A 19757-nucleotide genomic window follows, 5' to 3' on the forward strand; every position below is an offset into this window, starting at 1 on the left:
TTTTTGCATATGCCATACTTTGTACATTGTTTTATACAAACCCCATACTTTTCTATAATCTATAAGTACAGGTTGGAGGCAAGGAAGATTTAGAAGGCAAAGCTTGGGAATCTATACTCTCAAGACTAAGTATGTCCTCTTATATTCGAGGACACAGTTCTATTTCTAAGTTTCTATCATTAAGACTTATTATGTATTTTCATTTAATGTAAAGGGACGTGTACCCGAGATTTTAATGTCGTGTCTCAAGTTTGCTTGTGAAGACGAGATCAATCCTTTGCTTTTATGAAAGATGTTTTCTTTATTAATTTATTCATGCTTTAATTCCGCACTACGTTTCATGTATTATGTAATAAATGATAGCGAAGGCTTGTACAAGACCATCAAAAAGTTAAGTACGCAATTATTTTCGACCTATGGGTGCTCCCTTTTCTAGGGGGTACTTTCGGGTTGTTACAGTTAAACGCTATTTTCCAATTTTAAGAATGTTAAGATTGCTGGCCACCAAATGACACATTTGAAAGTTGGTCTTAAGCAAGATTTGTAACTTTTTGTAGTGGTGCCATGACTAGGTTAGAAACACCTATAATTTATCTTTTGATTTACTTAGTGGTAACATGAACTTGTAGTATTTCAAATGTTATGACGGTTGCTTGGTTCCTTAGAAGACTTTATTGCACCTAGACATTGTATAGGTAATTTTGAATTTTTTGCAGTTCTTTTTTACTTTGAACTGTCAAAATTAGCAAACCTAAACAAACCAAATATTTTCTCATTAAATAGAGACTAGAAAAGATAGTAATGGTCTTGTGTGTACCTATAAGTTGACATCTTAAGATTATATTCTCTTATCTAGAATGTAACCTCGAATTTTTAATATTCTTAGGTTTCTTAAAATGCAAAAAGTTTGGTTGCGCTTCCATGGAAGATCGAAGAATAGGAAGCTGCGGAGATGAGGTATGAATCAATCCCCCAATCTCTCGATTTAGCTTATAACAATCTCTTATTTGACTTATTGATTATCTTATTTGGTTTTTCCAAGTGCCGACTTAACTTAAGAAGTCAATGTGATCAATTCTATATGATATATGGTAACAGAACTAACAATAAGTGTAAAGCACATCTATTAAAGCTTTGGTTTAGGTTCCACTACTTCTTTCACAAAAAATATGACAAAACTTATTAAAATGAAAATAGACGATCATCGCATCAATACGTGGGGGAGAGTGTCATGTCCCGCCAATTCTCAATAAAATTTTACATCTGTATAGGGGAGGAAGAGCCTAAAGTTTTGGAGAGGTTTATAGAAAACTCTAGAAGCCCTTAGATATTTCAAGAATCCTTTGGAGAGTTCTAGAAGAAGGACTAGATATTTTCTAGGAAAGCTTTAGAATTCCCTAGAAAGTGTAGATAATTCTAGAAAGGGACCAAAGTGTAAATAATTTAGGGACTTGTAAACTAATTATAAATTACACTTTCCCCCCTAGGTGTTAGTATAAATAGAGGTGCCACTCCTTTGTAAATCATCACTCAAGTTGTAAATCTTTCTTCCAATCAATACAAGCCTTCTTCCAAACTTCTCAAATATTTCTAAGTCATTCATTGCATTCTTTTTGCAATCTTAGTAATAAAGGCTTACTTGAGCTTACGAGATCTTCAAACAATTGTGAGTAAGTTGTCAAGTGCTGCACAGAGCTTTTGCGAAAACTCTAAGTCCGTGATACAAAGGACTGTAAACTGTTTTATGCACATGGGCAAGAACTACACTTCAAAGCGTTGTCATACATAAGATAGAGAATACAATACTTTAAAATCGTGCGTTATGCTTCTTTCGGCCACCCCTGGTAAAGTGTGGCTTCAAGTCAAAAAGTGGGGCCTTTTTATCAAAGGCCATACTTTTAATTAGTTTGGGTCAAATTTTCTAGGGTGGTTGTAGGCATAAAATGGTGTAGTCATTTAACAATATTTTTCATCATATTTCATAAAAAAACAATGACATTTTTCATGATATGATGTAATATATTCGATGTTTGTATAAACATATACCTGTTTGAGTACATTTTCACTATATATTCGATCGAATCAATGATATATTGCAATAAATGTCATAATATATTCAATATTTGTATGAAATATTGCTATTTTAGAAAAAAATTTGTAAAATTTGCTAAAATCAACAACATTTTACAATAAATGTAACTATTTTACTATCATATTTTTCTAAATGTCACTAAAATCAAAGACATTTGTTAGTAAATGTCATAATATGTTCGATATTTAAATTAAATGTCACTATTTAAGCAATAATTTTTCTTAATGTGACTAAAATCGTGATATTTTACAATAAATGTCAAAATATAAATGATATTTGTATGAGATGTCGCTATTTAGCGACAATTCTGCTAAAAGTAGCTAAAATCAATGACATTTTACAACAAATGTCACTATTTTAGTGACATTTTTTTAAAAGTCACCAAAATCAATGACATTCGTCAGTAAATGTCATAATATATTCGACATTTATATTCAATGTCACTATTTAAAAGATATTTTTTAAATGTCACTAAACTCAATGATATTTTGTAGTAAATGTCATATTATATTCGATATTTATAGCAAATGTCATCATTTAAATGACATTTTTGCTAAATGTCGCTAAAAACAATATTTTACAATTAATGTCCTTATCATAGTGTCATTTTTGACCAAATGTTATTATTTTTTCGATATTTGACATCAAATATCATTGTTTTTATCACATTTTGTTCCTAAATATCGTAAAATTCTTTATTTTCCGACATTTGTTTCAAATATCACCAAATTAATGTCACCGTATGTACATTTTTTGGTAGTGTACCGGTAATTGCATTGGTGGTCGTAAGGATGGTCATAAGTGAGGGATTGTCCTAATGTTGCATCTAGAGGGAGAGAAGCTAAGCAAGATCCTCCAAGTGTGGCGGAAGGTGGTGCTCCAAAGAGGAATCTTTTGTATGCTCTCCTAGCCAAGGGAACAAAGATAGATGATGATGATGCCGGTAAGTTACAGATTTCTCTCTTGTGTAATGATGGGTTCCTTCTAAGAGTGGGAGTATGGTGAGTAGTGGAGTTGTGATTTGTTGTCTCTTCTCTTTTATTCAATATAAGCTTGAGAGATAGAAAGTCATAGAAGCATGTTGCATGTTCCATTGTGTTTAGGAGTCTTGTTAAAATTGAATTTCATTGGTTCCTTGCATTTTGCATTCCATGAAATTATAATTATCTGGTAAAATAAGTTTATATGGTTTAATCTCTCATATTTTCATGCTTCCATCATACATTTCTTAGGAGTTCCATTTTTGAAAATTTGAGCATGTTTCACCGTATGTTTGGCAGTTCATTGTAATGATTTTGCAAAAATGATTAAATTGTTCTTTCGTTAAAAATGGTTACTAAATGTATAGAATGGATATATATGCTCATGATAATGTGTGGATAAGGAGTTCCTCCTATTAGAAATGAAGAAATGTGAGTCTTCGTGAATAATGAATTGTATATTAGTTTCAATCTTCTTGTAGTGTTTTGAGTCTCTTTATCATGTGAAATTGGTGTTCCTTTAAATTGTGTATTGAATAAGGTTTGGTATGTTTATTTGATTCTAGTCTTGAGTTTCTTATCTCTTGATAGTGTCTAAAATGAAGATAGTGTCATTCGAGGATGAATGTAGTCCTAGTGGGGTAGAATGTAAAATCTCAAAAATGGCTTAGGTGAAACTAGATCCTAACACATGTGTCATGAGATCTTAGAATCCTAAAATGGTTTACACTGATGTTTATAGTCAGTTTCTAAATTTTGTTTATATTTGGAGGTCAAACGTCCATGACGTTTGAAAGATATGCCTTGAGAGTGCTTGTACGTTTAGGTGTGTCTTTACATATATTTACGTGTTTGTTTTGCTTGAAATTGATATGAGGGGTTCCTAAAATGTGTACTAGTATATTTGGGCTGGAAAAGTCCGGGCGAAATTCCCCAAGGACCAACCAAAGGGTCCTTGAGGAGGACCCAACTTGTAGAAAAAACTGTCAAAAACCAGCCCAACAAATGAGGGGCAATCAATGGATCATAGGTCCATCAAAGCCCCATCTTTTGGGGCATTGGCAAAACCCGAGAGCACACCCTAGAATATAGGTCACTCTTGGAGTCAGCATGGCGTATTTGACCTCTTAGAAGTCTTGTACAAGCCCTATGACTTCATTCATTGCATACATGTATGAAAAGTAGTGCGGAATTAAACCTTTTAACATGAAATAGTACTTAAAATATCTTTCATGAAAAACATAAGGAATATAGCTTAAGTCTCAAGTCACCATCTTAGACACATGAATACTTGGGACACGACCCATACGATTGAAATGTATAAATTTACTCTATTACAATACTTGTTTAATAAATGAAATCTAAAGATAGTTATGTCCTCGAGTCTAGATTCCAAGCCTTGCTTCAAGACACCTCTCACCTGGTAGCTACACCTTTAGAAACAGACAAAATGTATGGAATTAGTACAATGCAAGTACTAAGTATGGCATCATGCATAAAATCATGAGAAAACGAACATTTGTATCAATATTCTCTTTTAGATTAATACTTCATGCATAAGCATAAGAACCACATTTAAACACCAAACAATACACTTAAGACACATTTTCAAGTCATACACAATTTATAACAATTTTAATGACATTACAGTGACCTCACAGTAACATTACAGTAAGCTCACAGTAACCTATTTTAACACACAAGCCTTCCATCCAAGGTTATCATGAGACTCACTTAAGTAGGACAAGAATAGACCGCCGATACACCCTCTTCAAGCACACCTAAATGATCCTTAAGACTACCTAGGACAAGATTATAACCTTGCAAACATTTAACTCCCCACCTAAGGTCACCCTAAGATTCACTTAAGTGGAACATGAAGAGGCCACCCATACACCCTCTTCAAGTCTACGTAAGCAACGCTCAAAACATCCCTAGATAGGTATACCTTCATTCAACCTTCACGAACATCATAATCATCATTAATTCAATTAGAGTTCCTTTAAGCATTTTGAGGCTTCACATAATGGTCTTACAAAAGACCTAGGGCACTCACACACTAATATCTTCAAAGCCTAATCGTGCAATGTCTAGGTAGAATCCCATTTCACTACCTAAACTTCATAATACTTTTTAAACACTAATATGTATACCACATGATGAGAATAGGCAATAACCGACATAGACCATGTTAGATAATCATGGAATCCGGAGTCATGAACCTACTCCAATAGAGGGTGTTCTACTTGCCTCACCTTTAACTAGAGATACTCCCCAAACCATACTCACTCGGTTCTAGCCTTTGTTCTCATAGAATAATTCAATCAAGGAGTATATGAAGAGGTTCCATATCTAATTCACAACCAAATCACATTTCACCTTACCAAAGTGGTCCCCTAGTGTTTCCTTACAATGATTAAGAGGATAGCTCAATGGCTTTCCTAAGGATGATTTCCTGCCGTTCCATCCAATCAACCTTAATTCCACTATTCACACAAGAAGGATATCATTACGACTTTCAGCTTCAAGGGTATCATAACCTTCTTCTAAAAAGTTCCACATAAATGACCTTCTTTGCTATAATAGTCAAGATCATACTCATTTCATACATATAAATTTATGACAAAGGGTATTCTAACCTAATAAGTCAAAGATTCCTATTCATTCATGTATCAAGCGAGGGACATAGGTCTACCTAGACAAGACACACTTTACTTTACATCATCACCTATAACATCTCATTCAAGAAGTACATAGAGACAACTATACATACTTGCAAGTCATCCTGCACCCTCCTATAGAATCATCAAACCATCACAAGTCTCATATAAGTCAGCAATAAGCATCATACTTCAATATCAACTCATTCACATAAGGACTTCACTATAGCCTACTAGTGACACCTATCATCAACTAGGAGAACTCATGCTTAGACTTCACATAGAACATAAGTCATCAATACATTCATATTACTAACATAATCAAGTTTTAACATGATAATATCATAATACATAATGTAATATTGACGAGGCCACATTGTTTCACAATTCATAAATTAATGCCGACGAGGCTACATAATTCACAAGTATAGCACATAAACACCGTCACCATAAGTGGACCAGTCCAATCATAATCACAATTTAAGACCTATATTAGATAATATAAAGAGAGTTAGGACACCATACCACCAATCCAATCTCACAACTTCAATCCGTAGCCAATTCAACAACTACCACAATACCTAAAGGCCCTTAATAATGACCATGATCACCAATTCAATTCACTAATCATAATGTACAATGAAACCAAAGTAAATCAATATTAATCCTTCAATCTAGGACAGCCTACACATGATTTTGACATAAATCTTTCATAATTCAATAGCCCAAATCAAACTCCACGAGAATTCAATAGTATAGAGACATGATCACTTTATGCATAAAATGGTAAAAATATGGAGATCATGGTTTGCATGGGTTCGTAGGATTTTTAGGTTAAAATTATCAAAATAACATAAATTAAATTTTAATACAATGATTCAAAACGTTTTATGCAAAAACCCATGGCTAGATCAAAATTTAGAAGTTCATCTTTTGAGAAAGTCTTGTAAAACTATTTTTGAGATTAGATCCTTGAAGATAAGAGATTCAAGGATGAATACCATACCTCAATTGATGCTAGACCACAAAATTTGAGAAGAATTGATGGAGAATTCAACTTTCAAGCTTCAATCTCCCTTCAAGCTTCAAGCTTAATTGATGCTAGGCCACATATAGGCATATACAACATTGGTCTTCAAATGAACGAGAATGAACAAAAGTGTCTTTGAGACTAAAAAATGTTCAATAGCAAGATAGTGGCATCATCTTGGAAAGTGAGGACCTACCAAACTTGGAGAATGAGAATCCAAGTCTTCTTCAATGGCCTTCTAGAAACTCAACGTCCGGAACCCACTTTTGTAGTAAACATAGAAACATGGGTTGATACATCACTTGTAATAACGTTTGGGAATATGCACATAAAATATTTGAAATTGTGCTAAAGGAACATTTGTTCAAAACCATGCTTAGTTACTTTGAAAAGCCTTACGCACAACCAAGAACCTATATAAGCCAATAATCACATATTCCTTAAGAGAATGACATATACAACACAAGACATACATCATGAAGTATAGACAAGACAATATGTTTAATAGAATCTTTGAGGACATGATCAATACAACTCCAATATCATGTTATAAAAACAAAGCATATATAAGAGTTCATAAAATTACAACACATACAAGACCCTTACTCATAACCCACCATCAAGTCCACATGTGCAATGAACAAGTAAAGTCCCATAACCTCACTCAACCGAGTAAACCCAACAAAGGACCACAAGCGATGTTTAGACTTACATAACATAGCATCAAGAGTAACCATTTCAAATTTAGCAATGTAGACGAATAACATGTTCATGAATGAAACTAACATCATATAAAATCATCAACATGTAAAGTCAACATATACATAATCATTTACATTATATAACATAAGAATAACATTCTAAGACTTCCCTTAAGGCCAACTAGTGTAATGTATAGGTAGAGTCTCATACCCCTATATAGGTGTAAGCTAAATATGGAATCCGGTGTCATGAAACCCTACACCGAAAGAAGGTGGACAACTTGCCAAGGTAGTAACAAAACATGAACATAACATTCTAGGTGGATTCACAAGCTAGCATTACTATGGGGGCAACATACTTCATGAACTAGGAGATATACTTGGGACCCTCTTGATGCACAATCGCATTATTGTCACCATATCATGAAAACAATCGGGAACCTACCTTCTCACATTGGGAAAGAACACCTCTTATATCTAGTTCGTCGGTGCTAAGCTAATGTCCCTTTTTGAAATGTCTTTAAGCATTTATTAATCATCATAGCTTAGTATAGGCCATAGGAGACTAACCCCTTGTATATTCATAATCATTAGCTCGTTAGGAATTGCATGAGAATATTCTTTCAATGCAACCCTCATATGTGACATTAACACATTATCATCATCATGTCATAATAAGGCACATAGGCATTTAATAACCAACCTTATATCATTTCATCTTAAACATAGTCTCACATCTTCACATAATTTAGACATTTAATTGCTTCATCATACCTACACCTAATCATAAGGAATGCTTCAATTGAATTTCATCACAAAGTACAAGCCATTACAATTGAAGTAAAGATTCAAGATCACAAAGTCTTATCAATTTCTCCTTCAAAAGCCATTATCATTAGTCTTACCTCAACCAATCCAATTTCATCCATCAGTAGGTAAAACAACATAATACAATAGTAACAAACATACGCACTAAGTCAATTGCATCATCACTATCCCAATTGACTTCAATTCATAACCTAGGGTTAGGGGGATGTAGATCCAATCCAAACAATACATTACCATAGGAAGTCCATAAATGAATTAGAATAGATATAACAAGTCTAACAATCAATACATTCTTCAATTCCCATCAATCCATAAGCAAGATCTAAGATTTGGGGATATTGGGGAAAAGGGACATGATCCACATGAAATTCCCCTAATAAACATTAATTACTCAACAATCTATACCTTATAAACCATATCAATAATAAATTTATGTTTAGAATAAAAACCATTTATCGAAGAAAACCCTTGGAATAGGGTGATTTAGAAATATAATTTGAAAGGACCTCTCGGGGAAAGGAATATCAATAGTGAATAACCAATACCTTAATGAATCTTAATCCATGAATTCAAGTGAATCCTAGAGAATTTGGTCTTCTTCTTCAATCTTTCTTGTTCCTTTAATGGAGGTTGAATAGGAAGAGAAAGTAGAGAAAGGTGAGAGCTTTTGGGTTTTGATAGGGATTTGATTTGAGTGAGTGAATGTGAGGGAAAACTGATTTTAAATCTACAAATTTTATACCTCATACAACACTTCCAAGCCTTTCCGAAATATAAGGACGTTTTACTAGTTCAATTAGACTAGTTCTCAGACGTCTTAGACGTTTCTTAACTCCTTGACTCTAACACTTCCTAAATGACTTACAAACATTATTTTAGGCTTAAAAATAGTTTTAAAAACCGTAGTTCTACATATGAGGCTCTAGATTACGTCTTGGACTTTCAGATTGTTACATTATCCTCCCCTTAGGAACATTCGTCCCCAAGTGACAATTAAACTCTTTTGAAGGGAAAAGATGGACTCAATACTAGCTGTCCAACCAAAAACATACATAATCAACAAGAGTTAAAACTCAAATCCAAATAACAAAATGGAATTTACACATAGAAACTCAAAACATCTTACCACTTATGAGATCTCAACATCACAACATGAGGAATTTCCTTCTCAACAACAACATGAGCTCAACAACACATAAAGAGTCCATTATGCCAAAGTTCATTTCAACACACATTAACATGCTCAATATCACTTCAAGAAGTCAACAACATACCAAATACACAATATAAGTGCAAACAAGCAAAAAGGAAATTTTTCACGATGACTCATTTTAGAAACACCTTTTCACCATAAACATGCATACCTTTTTTAAAACAAGTCAAATACTAATTACCTCATTATTTTCATTATTCATAGGAACAACTAATCTTAATTAGAAAAGATATGAGGATAACGGGACTTCATGTCGGCCTCGGCCTCTCATGTTGCCCCTTCAGCTAGGTGGTTTCTCCATAACACCTTTACGGAGCCACCTCTTTGTTCCTCAACTTCTTCACATTTCGATCAAGTATTTCCACCATAACCTCTTCATAGTAAAGGTTCTCATCACTCCTAGACCATCAATAGTCAGAATGGACTCGGGGTCATTAATGCACTTCTTAAACATGGATACATGGAATACTAGATGAACCGAAGCTAACTCCCTAGGTAATGTAAACTCGTATGCAACCTTGCCAATCTTTTGAAAATTTTCAGAGGGACCCACATAACGAGGACTCAACTTCCCTCTCTTGCCAAATCTCATCACCCCTTTCATGGGTGAAGTTTTTAAGTACACCTTATCAACTTCTTCAAACTCTTAACTCTCTTCTCCTAATGTCGACATAAGACTTTTGCCGTCCATAGGCTGTTTTCAACTGGTTACTTATGGTATGAACTTTCTCCAAAGTTTTATAAATTATTCTGGGACCAAAGAGTGAAGACTCACAAACTTCAAACCATCCAATCGGAGATCTACATCTCCTACCATACAAGATTTCAAAAGGATCCATGGATATGGTTTAATGGTAACTATTGTTATAAGAGAACTCAACCAACGACAATTATTCATCCTAACTTCAATTGAAATCAATTACACAAGACCAAAGCATATCCTCAAGGGTTTGAATAGTACACTCCGCTTTACCAACTGTTTGGGGATGAAAAGTGGTGCTTAACTTCACTTGCGTACCTAACCCTTTTTGAAACGACCTCCAAAATCGAGAAGTAAATTGAGCATCTCTATCCGGAATAATGGATAAAGGAATACCATGAAGTCTCACGATCTCATTGATATTGATCCTGGCATACTCTTCCGTCGAATAAGTAGATTTAACGTGGATAAAGTGAGCGGATTTTCTCAACCTATCCACAACCACCCATATAGAGTCATTTTTCCTTCGTGATCGAGGTAAGCCCACTATGAAGTCCATATTAATGTCTTCTCAATTCCAAGTAGGAACTTGTATTTCTTGAAGCAAACCCCCCGGCTTTAGGTGCTCAACTTTCACTTGTTGTCAATTCGGATATTTTGCAACAAATTCCTCTATGTCTCTTTTTAAGTCATCCCACCAAAATACTTCTCTAAGGCCATGATAAATCTTAGTAGATCCTGGATGAATCGAATAAAGAGAACCATGAGCTTCCTCTAGGATCCGAATTTCTCAAATCATCCACATTGGGCACACACAACCTCCCTTGGTACCTCAAAACACCATCCCCCCTTATGGAGAAAAACTTATTAAGCTTACAAAGAACCAATTCCTTTAACTCCATCAATGATTGATCAAGGCGTTGCTTATACTTTACCTCAACCACCAAAGAAGATTCGGAGTTATGATGAACCGTAAAACCACAATTAGGAGAATCTTCCAATTGGACACCCATACGAGAAAACCTCTTAACATCCTTCACTAGGTCTTTCTTGATCTCCTCAACATGAGACATACTAACCATGGTCATACGACTTAGAGCATCCGCAACCACATTTTGTCAGATTGGTAGAGACACACTTATGTTGTACTCTTTCAACAACTCTAACCATCATCATTGTCGAAGATTCAAGTCCTTTTGGGTAAACTCATATTGAAGACTCTTATGGTCGGTATACACATCAACATGAACACCATAAAAGTATTGCCTCCATATTTCCAAGGAAAATACCACGGCCGCTAATTCAAGATCATGAGTTGGGTAGTTCTTCTCATGAACTTTAAGTTGCCTAGAAGCATATCCTATAACCTTCCCGTGTTGCATAAAGATGCCACCCAATCCCACTCGGGATGCATCACAATATACCACGAGACCCTTAATACACTCTGGTAAAGTCAACACGGAGCGGTGGTAAACCTATCATTCAAAGTTTGGAAGCTTTTTTCACAGGCCTCCGACCACTCAAACTTCACATTCTTTTGTGTTAATGTAGTCAAAGGATGCAATGGATGCAAAACCATCCACAAACCTCCTGTAGTACCCGGATAAACCCAAGAAACTTCTTATGTGGATTGGAGCCAAAGGTCTAGGCCAATTTTTAACAACCTCGGTTTTATTTAGGTCAACATCTACACACACCCTCACTAGCGATGAATGACCAAGAAACTCCACTGACCTTAACCAAAACTCACACTTTCTATAATTGGCAAATAGTTTGTGTTTCTTCATGACTTGTAACACCACTCCCAAATGACCCATATGATCACCGTCATTTTTTTGAATACACCAATATATTGTCAAAACAATCACACAGGAATCTAGTTATTTTCAAAATGCCCTATTCATAGGTTCATAAAAATGCTGCCGGGACATTAGTCAATCCAAAAGACATCACCCTAAATTCATAGTTACAATATCTTGTTTAAAAGGCTTTAATATCTTCATCTCACACCCTAAGTTAGTGATATCCTGACATAAAGTCAATTTTGGAAAAGTAGCTTACCCCTTGGTGTTGATCAAACAAGTCGTCAATTCGAGGGAGAAGATATTTATTTTGAATGGTCACTTTATTGAGTTGCTGGTATTCAATCACATCCTAAGAAACCTATCCTTATTCTTCACAAATAAAACCGGAGCATCCCATGGGGAAATACTAGGTTGAGTGAAGCCTTTGTCTAGTAAATCCTTTAGTTGAGCCTTCAATTATTTTAATTCAGCCAGAACCATCTAATAAGGAGGAATTCAAATGGAATTGTATCTGGTAGCAAGTCAATACTTAAGTCAATTTCCCATTCGGGAGGAATTCCGCGAAGATCATTAGGAAAGACCTCTTGAAATTCCTTCACTATGGGGACTAACTCAGTAGGGGGGAACCTCGGAGTCTAAATCTTTGACTCTCAGAATATGGTGTAAACACCCTTTAGAAATCATCTAACACGCCTTTAGACAAGAAATGATACGACCTCTAGGAATAAAATTTCCCTCTTCCACTCTAAAATGGGTTCATTAGGAAAGTTAAACTTGATAACTCTTGTCCTACAAGAAATGGAAGCAAAACAAGCATGCAACCAATTCATCCCCAAAATGACATCAAAATCAACCATATTAAGTTCTACTAATTTAACATGAGAAACTCTATTGAGAAACATTATAGGACAATTTCTATATACCATTTTTGCAACCACCAACTCACTAACCGGGGTAGTCACCATAAAAGATTCATTTAAGATATCGGGCAAAACATAAAACTTTCTAGCTACCAAAGGAGTAACAAATGACAACGTAGCACCTGGATCAAGTAAAGTATAAACATTTATAAAGAAGACTTTTAATATACATGTCACCACATCAGGAGAACTCACTTCTTTAACCCTAGAGAGGAGAGCAAAAAAGTGATTATCTCATGGAGTATCAAAATTAGAAGCACATGCTTGAGCTTAACCACTACTCTTGTCTTGCCCCTTCACAATAGGGCAATCCTTGACTTTATGACCCTCTTTTCAACAACTATAGCAATTTCCCATCACAACTAGATACTTACCCCAATGCTTCTTACCACACTTGGAACAAGTTGGTTTATCACTTTGTGACTTTCCACTTCTATCCTTTTGGGGCATAGGGTTAGGCACCCAATCATCACGAGCCTTGGAAATTTGGGAGGAACTTGATTGGAGAAACTCGTCTTGAATTTAGGCTTACCTTGAATTTCCAATCTTGACTTTGAAGATCCACTTTTAAAAGACTTGGCCCTCTTTGCCTCTCTATTTTTCCTCCTTAACCTACTTTCTTCCACTTGTTGAGCATGAACCATTAAACGAGAGATATTCATATTATCATGAAGTAAGCCAAACGACATTCTTCCACCAAGTCATTGAACACTCCAGTAAGGAAATGACTCATCTCATCCCTTGGGTTAGACACCAAGGATGGAGCATACTTGGACAATTTAGTAAACTTTAAAGAGTAGTCAAGTACACTCATACCTGCTTGATGAAGGTTGATGAATTCTTCCACCTTAGCTTCCCTCTACTCTCTAGGAAAGAATCGATCAAGGAAAGCTCACTTGAAGATTTCCCAAGTCATCGGACCACCTCTTAGCACCCTATTATATCTCTATTGGTGTACCAAGTTTGCACCACATCTTTGAGTTGATAGGCGACCAACTCGGCCTTTTCACCCATAGTCACACCGATAGCAAATAAGATCTTATAGACCTCATCTAGGAAATCTTGAGGGTCTTCATGTTTCCTTGACCCGTAGAACATAGGAGAGACCATCAATATAAAATTATGAGTAATATAATTACACTTACCAAAAAACAATGAGGAGAGACCTAAGACACCACAAGAAGGGATGGATCAGGACAATTCCAAGAAAAGTCACAGTCATACAGGTGAAAATTTAATTACTCATTACTTTTATACTTATCTTATTGAACCATCAATATAAAATTATGAGTAATAAAATTTCCAGGCATGATAAGGCATCGGCTGGTAAAAAAAAGGCCAACCTAAGTGAAGATTATGTGTTACCAACTCCTATATCCCAAAATCCTCCCTCTATGTCTAAAGTACTTGCATGTATGGACAAAGAAGGAAACAAAAAGGCCTCTAAGATCATAACTATTGACTCAATGCTCCTATTACGTCTCACCAATTTAGATAATTACTCAATACTATAGAATAACTATTGTTACAAGAAGTAACTTCTTATTATTTGGATTACTTTGCCTGTTAATATTCAAAAAGAGATAGCCTTTTGCTTCGAATTACTTGGTCACTTCAAAACAACAAGGCAGATGGTGTTAAACCATATTGATTCACTTACATTTAAACTTATGCAGTACAGTAAGAGCTACCAATAAATCGGAAGGGGAAGAGAGGGGTTCAGTCATATACTTACACTATTATGAGAAGGTATTATTTTATGAACACCCGAGAGCTTTGAGTTTGTTGAATGTGAAGAGCAAGGATGTGTTGAGGATGGGTAAGCATCATCAATCTTTTTTGCAGCAGACACTGCACCAAGGGCTTGTCATGTTTGGTGGTTATGTCCTTTGTTCAAGGGTGGATGTAATTCAGCTCGAACAAAGTGAGAGGGTGGATATATTTCAGCTCGAACGAAGTGAGAGGGTGGATGAAATTCATCTCTAACGAAGTTCCAACCATCTTTGATGCCTTTGTTGATAATTATGTTAGTTAATAGGGCCTTGAAGTTTATTTCTTTATTTATTTTGCTTGTACAGTAAAAAATAACTTCCTTTATGTGGGAGACTACAACTATGCAAACAGAATTTGTGAACTAGCCAACCTATACATACATTTAGTTTTTACAGAAAGAGAGAAACTAGTCATGTAGTGGAGATACCTAAAGAGCAACAAATCTATCGTCCATGTTGTGCTTTTTATGATAAGCTTATACTGCCTCTCCAAATCAACATTTTATTAACAAAATAAGGGAAAACATCATTACTGTCTGTTGACGGTATAAATCTTCAGCTGTCGCTTGCCTTAAATGCTAATAAATATTTGTTTGTGTTCTTAACCTTTATGACAATCAACACCTATTTTTCTAGAATTTTCTGTACAACACTCGCTTTTCACGGCAAAAATCACAAAGCTTAAGATATTTAGAATATTAAATTAATTTTTGAAATAAAGAGAGCAGTTTTGGAACAACTATTAAAGAGATTGTATACCTTCAATAGCACAATAATGCTAAAAATCGTGATTAAGAAGACATACTAGTCATGTTTTGGGATTTATCCTCCACAACCTAAAAATTTGAAAACATCAAATACAAAAATACCCAAAACAAAAAAAATCAGTTATGTAAAAGGGTCACATAATCTACCTAAGTATCAAACCAAACCTTTTGAATAGTCCATGATGGGTCATGATTCAAATGAACAGAGGATACAATCTTGTTGCGGTGTTTTTCATTATTTCTTCCAACATCAACAAGTACCCTTTTCCACGGTATCCATAAATCTAGTTCAAGGAGTAATCATACCTAGTATATACAATCAAGTTCAGAGTTAAAAGATTTAAGAAAGTGAAGAAATTTTTGCCTTTCAACTTGTAAGGAAGTACAAGAACACTACGTGGATCCACGGAGGTACCAAAGCAAGGTAGAACGCTACAACAATTTCTTCCGATGGAATCTTATGAGGCTTTTTGGCAAAGAAACCCTTTTATCGTTGTTGCTCTTTGATTTGGGAATAATATGTGTTACTAGTAATTTTTCCTTTCAGAAGTTCTTGGAAAATAGGCGTAGTTACTTTTGAGTTTTGCCATTTAGGAATTGGGGGAAATTAGATACACGTAGAATACAATTATTTTAAGTAAAAAAAATTGTTAGAATTGTTTGGGCACACTTTTGTTATATTAAAGACAGAAAAGGGCCTAAAATAGCCTCAAAGTATTGAAAATGGTACGAAATTACCCTCCATCCACCTATTGGCTCAAAAATACCCTTCTCACCCACCTATTGGGTCCAAAATACCATTGTCATCAACCTTTTGTTTCAAAATTGACCACTTATTTAATGGTTTTATATTTAAACTATTAAATATTTTTTTAAATAGATGGCACTCAACTATTTGTTATAATTTTACTTATTAGTATAATTTATAAATCAATCCACTACTCACCATTACTCAAATAAGTCTTTATTATTTGTAATTCATTTCTAATATAATATAACATCTAAAAACACATTATTGACAAGTTACTATTTTTATCTGAAATAATAATTTTTTTATTTTATTTTTTTTTAAAATTGTCACTTTACATATGAAATTTAAAATTTTTTAGTATTTTTTATATAATATGATATCATTAATTAAGTCTTTAATTTTTGAATTATTTTCTAAGCAATATATGTTATGCCTCGTATTTTTTTTATACGTAGTGCGCATCATGATCTAGTAGACGTAAGTCCGGGGAATTAGATTTTAATTTAAGTTTCAAGTGATTAAAGAAATATTAGGAAAGGATGTTAATTCCAAATGTGATATTAAGTATGATTTGGCTAATGTAAGTGTCATTAACTTTAAGTGAGAGATTAATTAGTGACTGATTAGGATTTATTTAATCCAGTGGGCCCCACCACTCATAATTAGTGGCTGATTAGGATTAATTTAATCCAGTGGGCCCCACCACTCAAGGCAAAAATTAAAAAGGGATCAGATTGGGAGCTGGCCTTAGTGGACACGTGTAGAGGGGGGGCTTCCTCCACTTCATATTATAAATGAGGTGGAGAAATCCACTCCATACTAAATAAAGTGGTGAAATGCATTGCTGCATATCATCTTCTTCACCACTTGGCTTAGGCAGCCACGGAAATGGAGAAACCAATCCTGCAACTATTGGCCAGCAGCTGCAAATAATTTGGTTAGTAATCTCCTTGCTTGGTGTGTTAAATCTTTAGAATACCTTGTTAATTATCCGCTAATATTAAGAAGGGGGCCTGACCAGTAGCTTAGGAAGTTTGTTTTAGTTATTGAATGTGCTAAGTATGAACGGAAACCATAATCGAATTATTAGTGGTGTCGTGTTGGTGCTTGGGCTGTTTTGACTAAAGCAAACTGCGGGAAAATTCTGTTTTGGCGTTATGTATATGTTAAATGTGATTATGAATATATACTCCAAAGGATGAATACGATAAGGTAGATGTGTTGCGAATTATAAAATGAGTTATCCCTCAGTGTGTCGTTGCTTCAATGCTATGGTTGCCGAGACGGAACTGTTTTGGGGAGGGGGGCTGTTTAATATGATTCGTTGGGTTATATGTGTTATTGGTATTGCTGTGGATAATTTGGGTTGTTGTCGGATTGGGACGAAGTAAGGAAAATAAGGGAAGTGCTGCCGGATTTTCGTTAGATTATTAGCTAGCTTACAAGATAGTAAAGCGCGACGTTTATCTAATTGCGGCACGATTGTTGCTTGTTATAGATTAATAGCTTGAGCAGTAAATATTGGGCGTGCGGCTCGACTATATGGTATGTAACGTTGTCCCTTCTTTCTTTGTTTGGCATGACTTTTAAAAATAAGCGAATGACGAACAGGTTTGATACTTACCTCTAGAGCGTCTAGGTGAAGTATATTCTTGCTTCCACAATTATTCCCCTATATATTGGATATGTCTAAGGCTATGATGATTTCTCATATCTATGTTAGTGCTTCTTAGAGTCATTGAGATTTTACGTTTCCATATCGTATTAAAGGTTCATAATCTTGATAAAACGTTAATCTTTGGTAATACTCCTTGCTGGTTCACGTTGATTGTTTTATTGAGTTATAAGAAATGATTTTAATTGCATATGGTTGCTCATAATATTCTGCTCGTGCATAGAGTCATTTATCATTTCACCGAGTCCCGGGCCGGGTGATGTTCGTGCGGAGTTTCTTGCATATGTCACCAAGTCCCTCACTAGAGGGCCGTGTATGTATATTATATATATGATTGGTGACGAGGTTGGTTATGATGATGATGATGACAGAGATGACGTGATGAGTATTTTACCGAGCCCCTTACTACGGAAGCTGGCACCTTATATGTTAAAGATATGCATGATTTTCACTTAAAAGGGTACATGTGTAGCGATATTTTGTTTTGACATGCCATATTGGTATCCTATCATCTTTACCTTATGCTTTACATACTCAGTAGAGATTCATGCCCGCAAGTGTAGATGCACAGTTCGATGATCCTCCCGCCTAGGATATATACTCTGCTGATTAGGAGAGCTCCACTATTCCGGATCCCAGTCGTTTTGGTACATAACTTTTTGTGTAGTCTTTTGCTCGTCTTTGGGTATGGCGGGGCATTGTCCCGTCGAGTTTCACTACTATACTCTTATAGGTCTGTGGACATTATGTGGGTTATATATAAATGTTTTGGATAATGGTATGGACATGGTTTGTTTGGAATGACCGCTTGTACAGGGGCAGCCTTGTCGGCTGCGTACATCATTGTGTATTGTGTAGTGGCAGCCTTGTTGGCTTACGTATGTTATTATGCTTTGGATAATGGCGGCCTTGTTAGCTCGCGTATGTTGTTACGGTTGAATGGTTATGACTCCTTATGAGACATGTCCTCTTTATATGTATATGACATTGGGGTTGGCTTGATTTGATTAAATTCCATATTGTCTTAGTTTCAGTTGGTTATACTTAGCACGTTTCTATGTGGGTGTCCAAAAGGGGCATTAGTCACGGCCCATCGGGTTGGGTCGTGACAAGGAGAGGTATCAGAGCGGTTCTTCCTCGAAAGTGTCTACAGACCGTGTCTAGTAGAGTGTTGTTTATCAGTGTGTTGTGCACCACATCTATAAACAGGAAGCTACAGGACATTTAGGATGTCATCCTTTCTTTTTATTCTAGATTATGCGATAGAGCTATATTAACAGGATAATCCCTCTCTAACGAATCTGTGTGTTTTCAGCTATGCCTCTAAAGAAAGCGACAGCCCCCAGAAGGGCAAATCAGTAGCAGAAGGTAATAGCCAGACCCGGAGAGTTACTAGGGCCCGTGTACAGTCTATGCCTGGTATTATGCTCCAATCGTAGAGCTGTGCTACACCACCACCGCCAAAGGAGCTTAGAGCAGCAGCTGCTCCAGTTCGGGGGACACGACCAGCCCCCGAGGCCCCAGCACCTGAACCTCCATCTCCTTAGTCAGGGGCGGAGGATAGCCCCATGAGAGATGCGGTTCAGTTGCTGACTAGATTAGTAGCAGGTTTGGATCACAGGCATGGACTAGAAGTTGATCATGTGGACATATCTGATAGCTTAAGGGCTCGTGACTTCTTAAGTTGTAGTCCTCCAGAGTTCTTTGGGTCAAGGTCCCAGGATGACCCGCAAGAGTTTATTCGTCAGATGCAACGTACATTGAGGATAATCAAGGCTTCGGAGACCGAGTCTGTTGAGTTGGTTACGTATCGTTTACGGGATGTAGCTATTAATTGGTATGAGTCTTGGGAGTTATCTAGCG

At 35.7% G+C, this 19757-nt stretch overlaps 1 protein-coding gene across 1 annotated transcript in view; it reads left to right on the forward strand.

Moving 5' to 3' along the window:
• Positions 1–19441, forward strand: part of LOC138337840 (uncharacterized) — a 32116-nt gene extending 12675 nt beyond the window's left edge. Inside the window, exons 3-4 of the mRNA XM_069288274.1 lie at positions 19210–19282; positions 19334–19441. Of these exons, the coding sequence (XP_069144375.1) occupies positions 19210–19282; positions 19334–19441 (181 nt within the window). The remainder of the gene's footprint in view (positions 1–19209; positions 19283–19333) is intronic.
• Positions 19442–19757: the final 316 nt, after the last annotated feature.

This window comes from Solanum lycopersicum, chromosome 8 (assembly GCF_036512215.1).
Source record: "Solanum lycopersicum chromosome 8, SLM_r2.1".
Taxonomy (NCBI): domain Eukaryota; kingdom Viridiplantae; phylum Streptophyta; class Magnoliopsida; order Solanales; family Solanaceae; genus Solanum; species Solanum lycopersicum.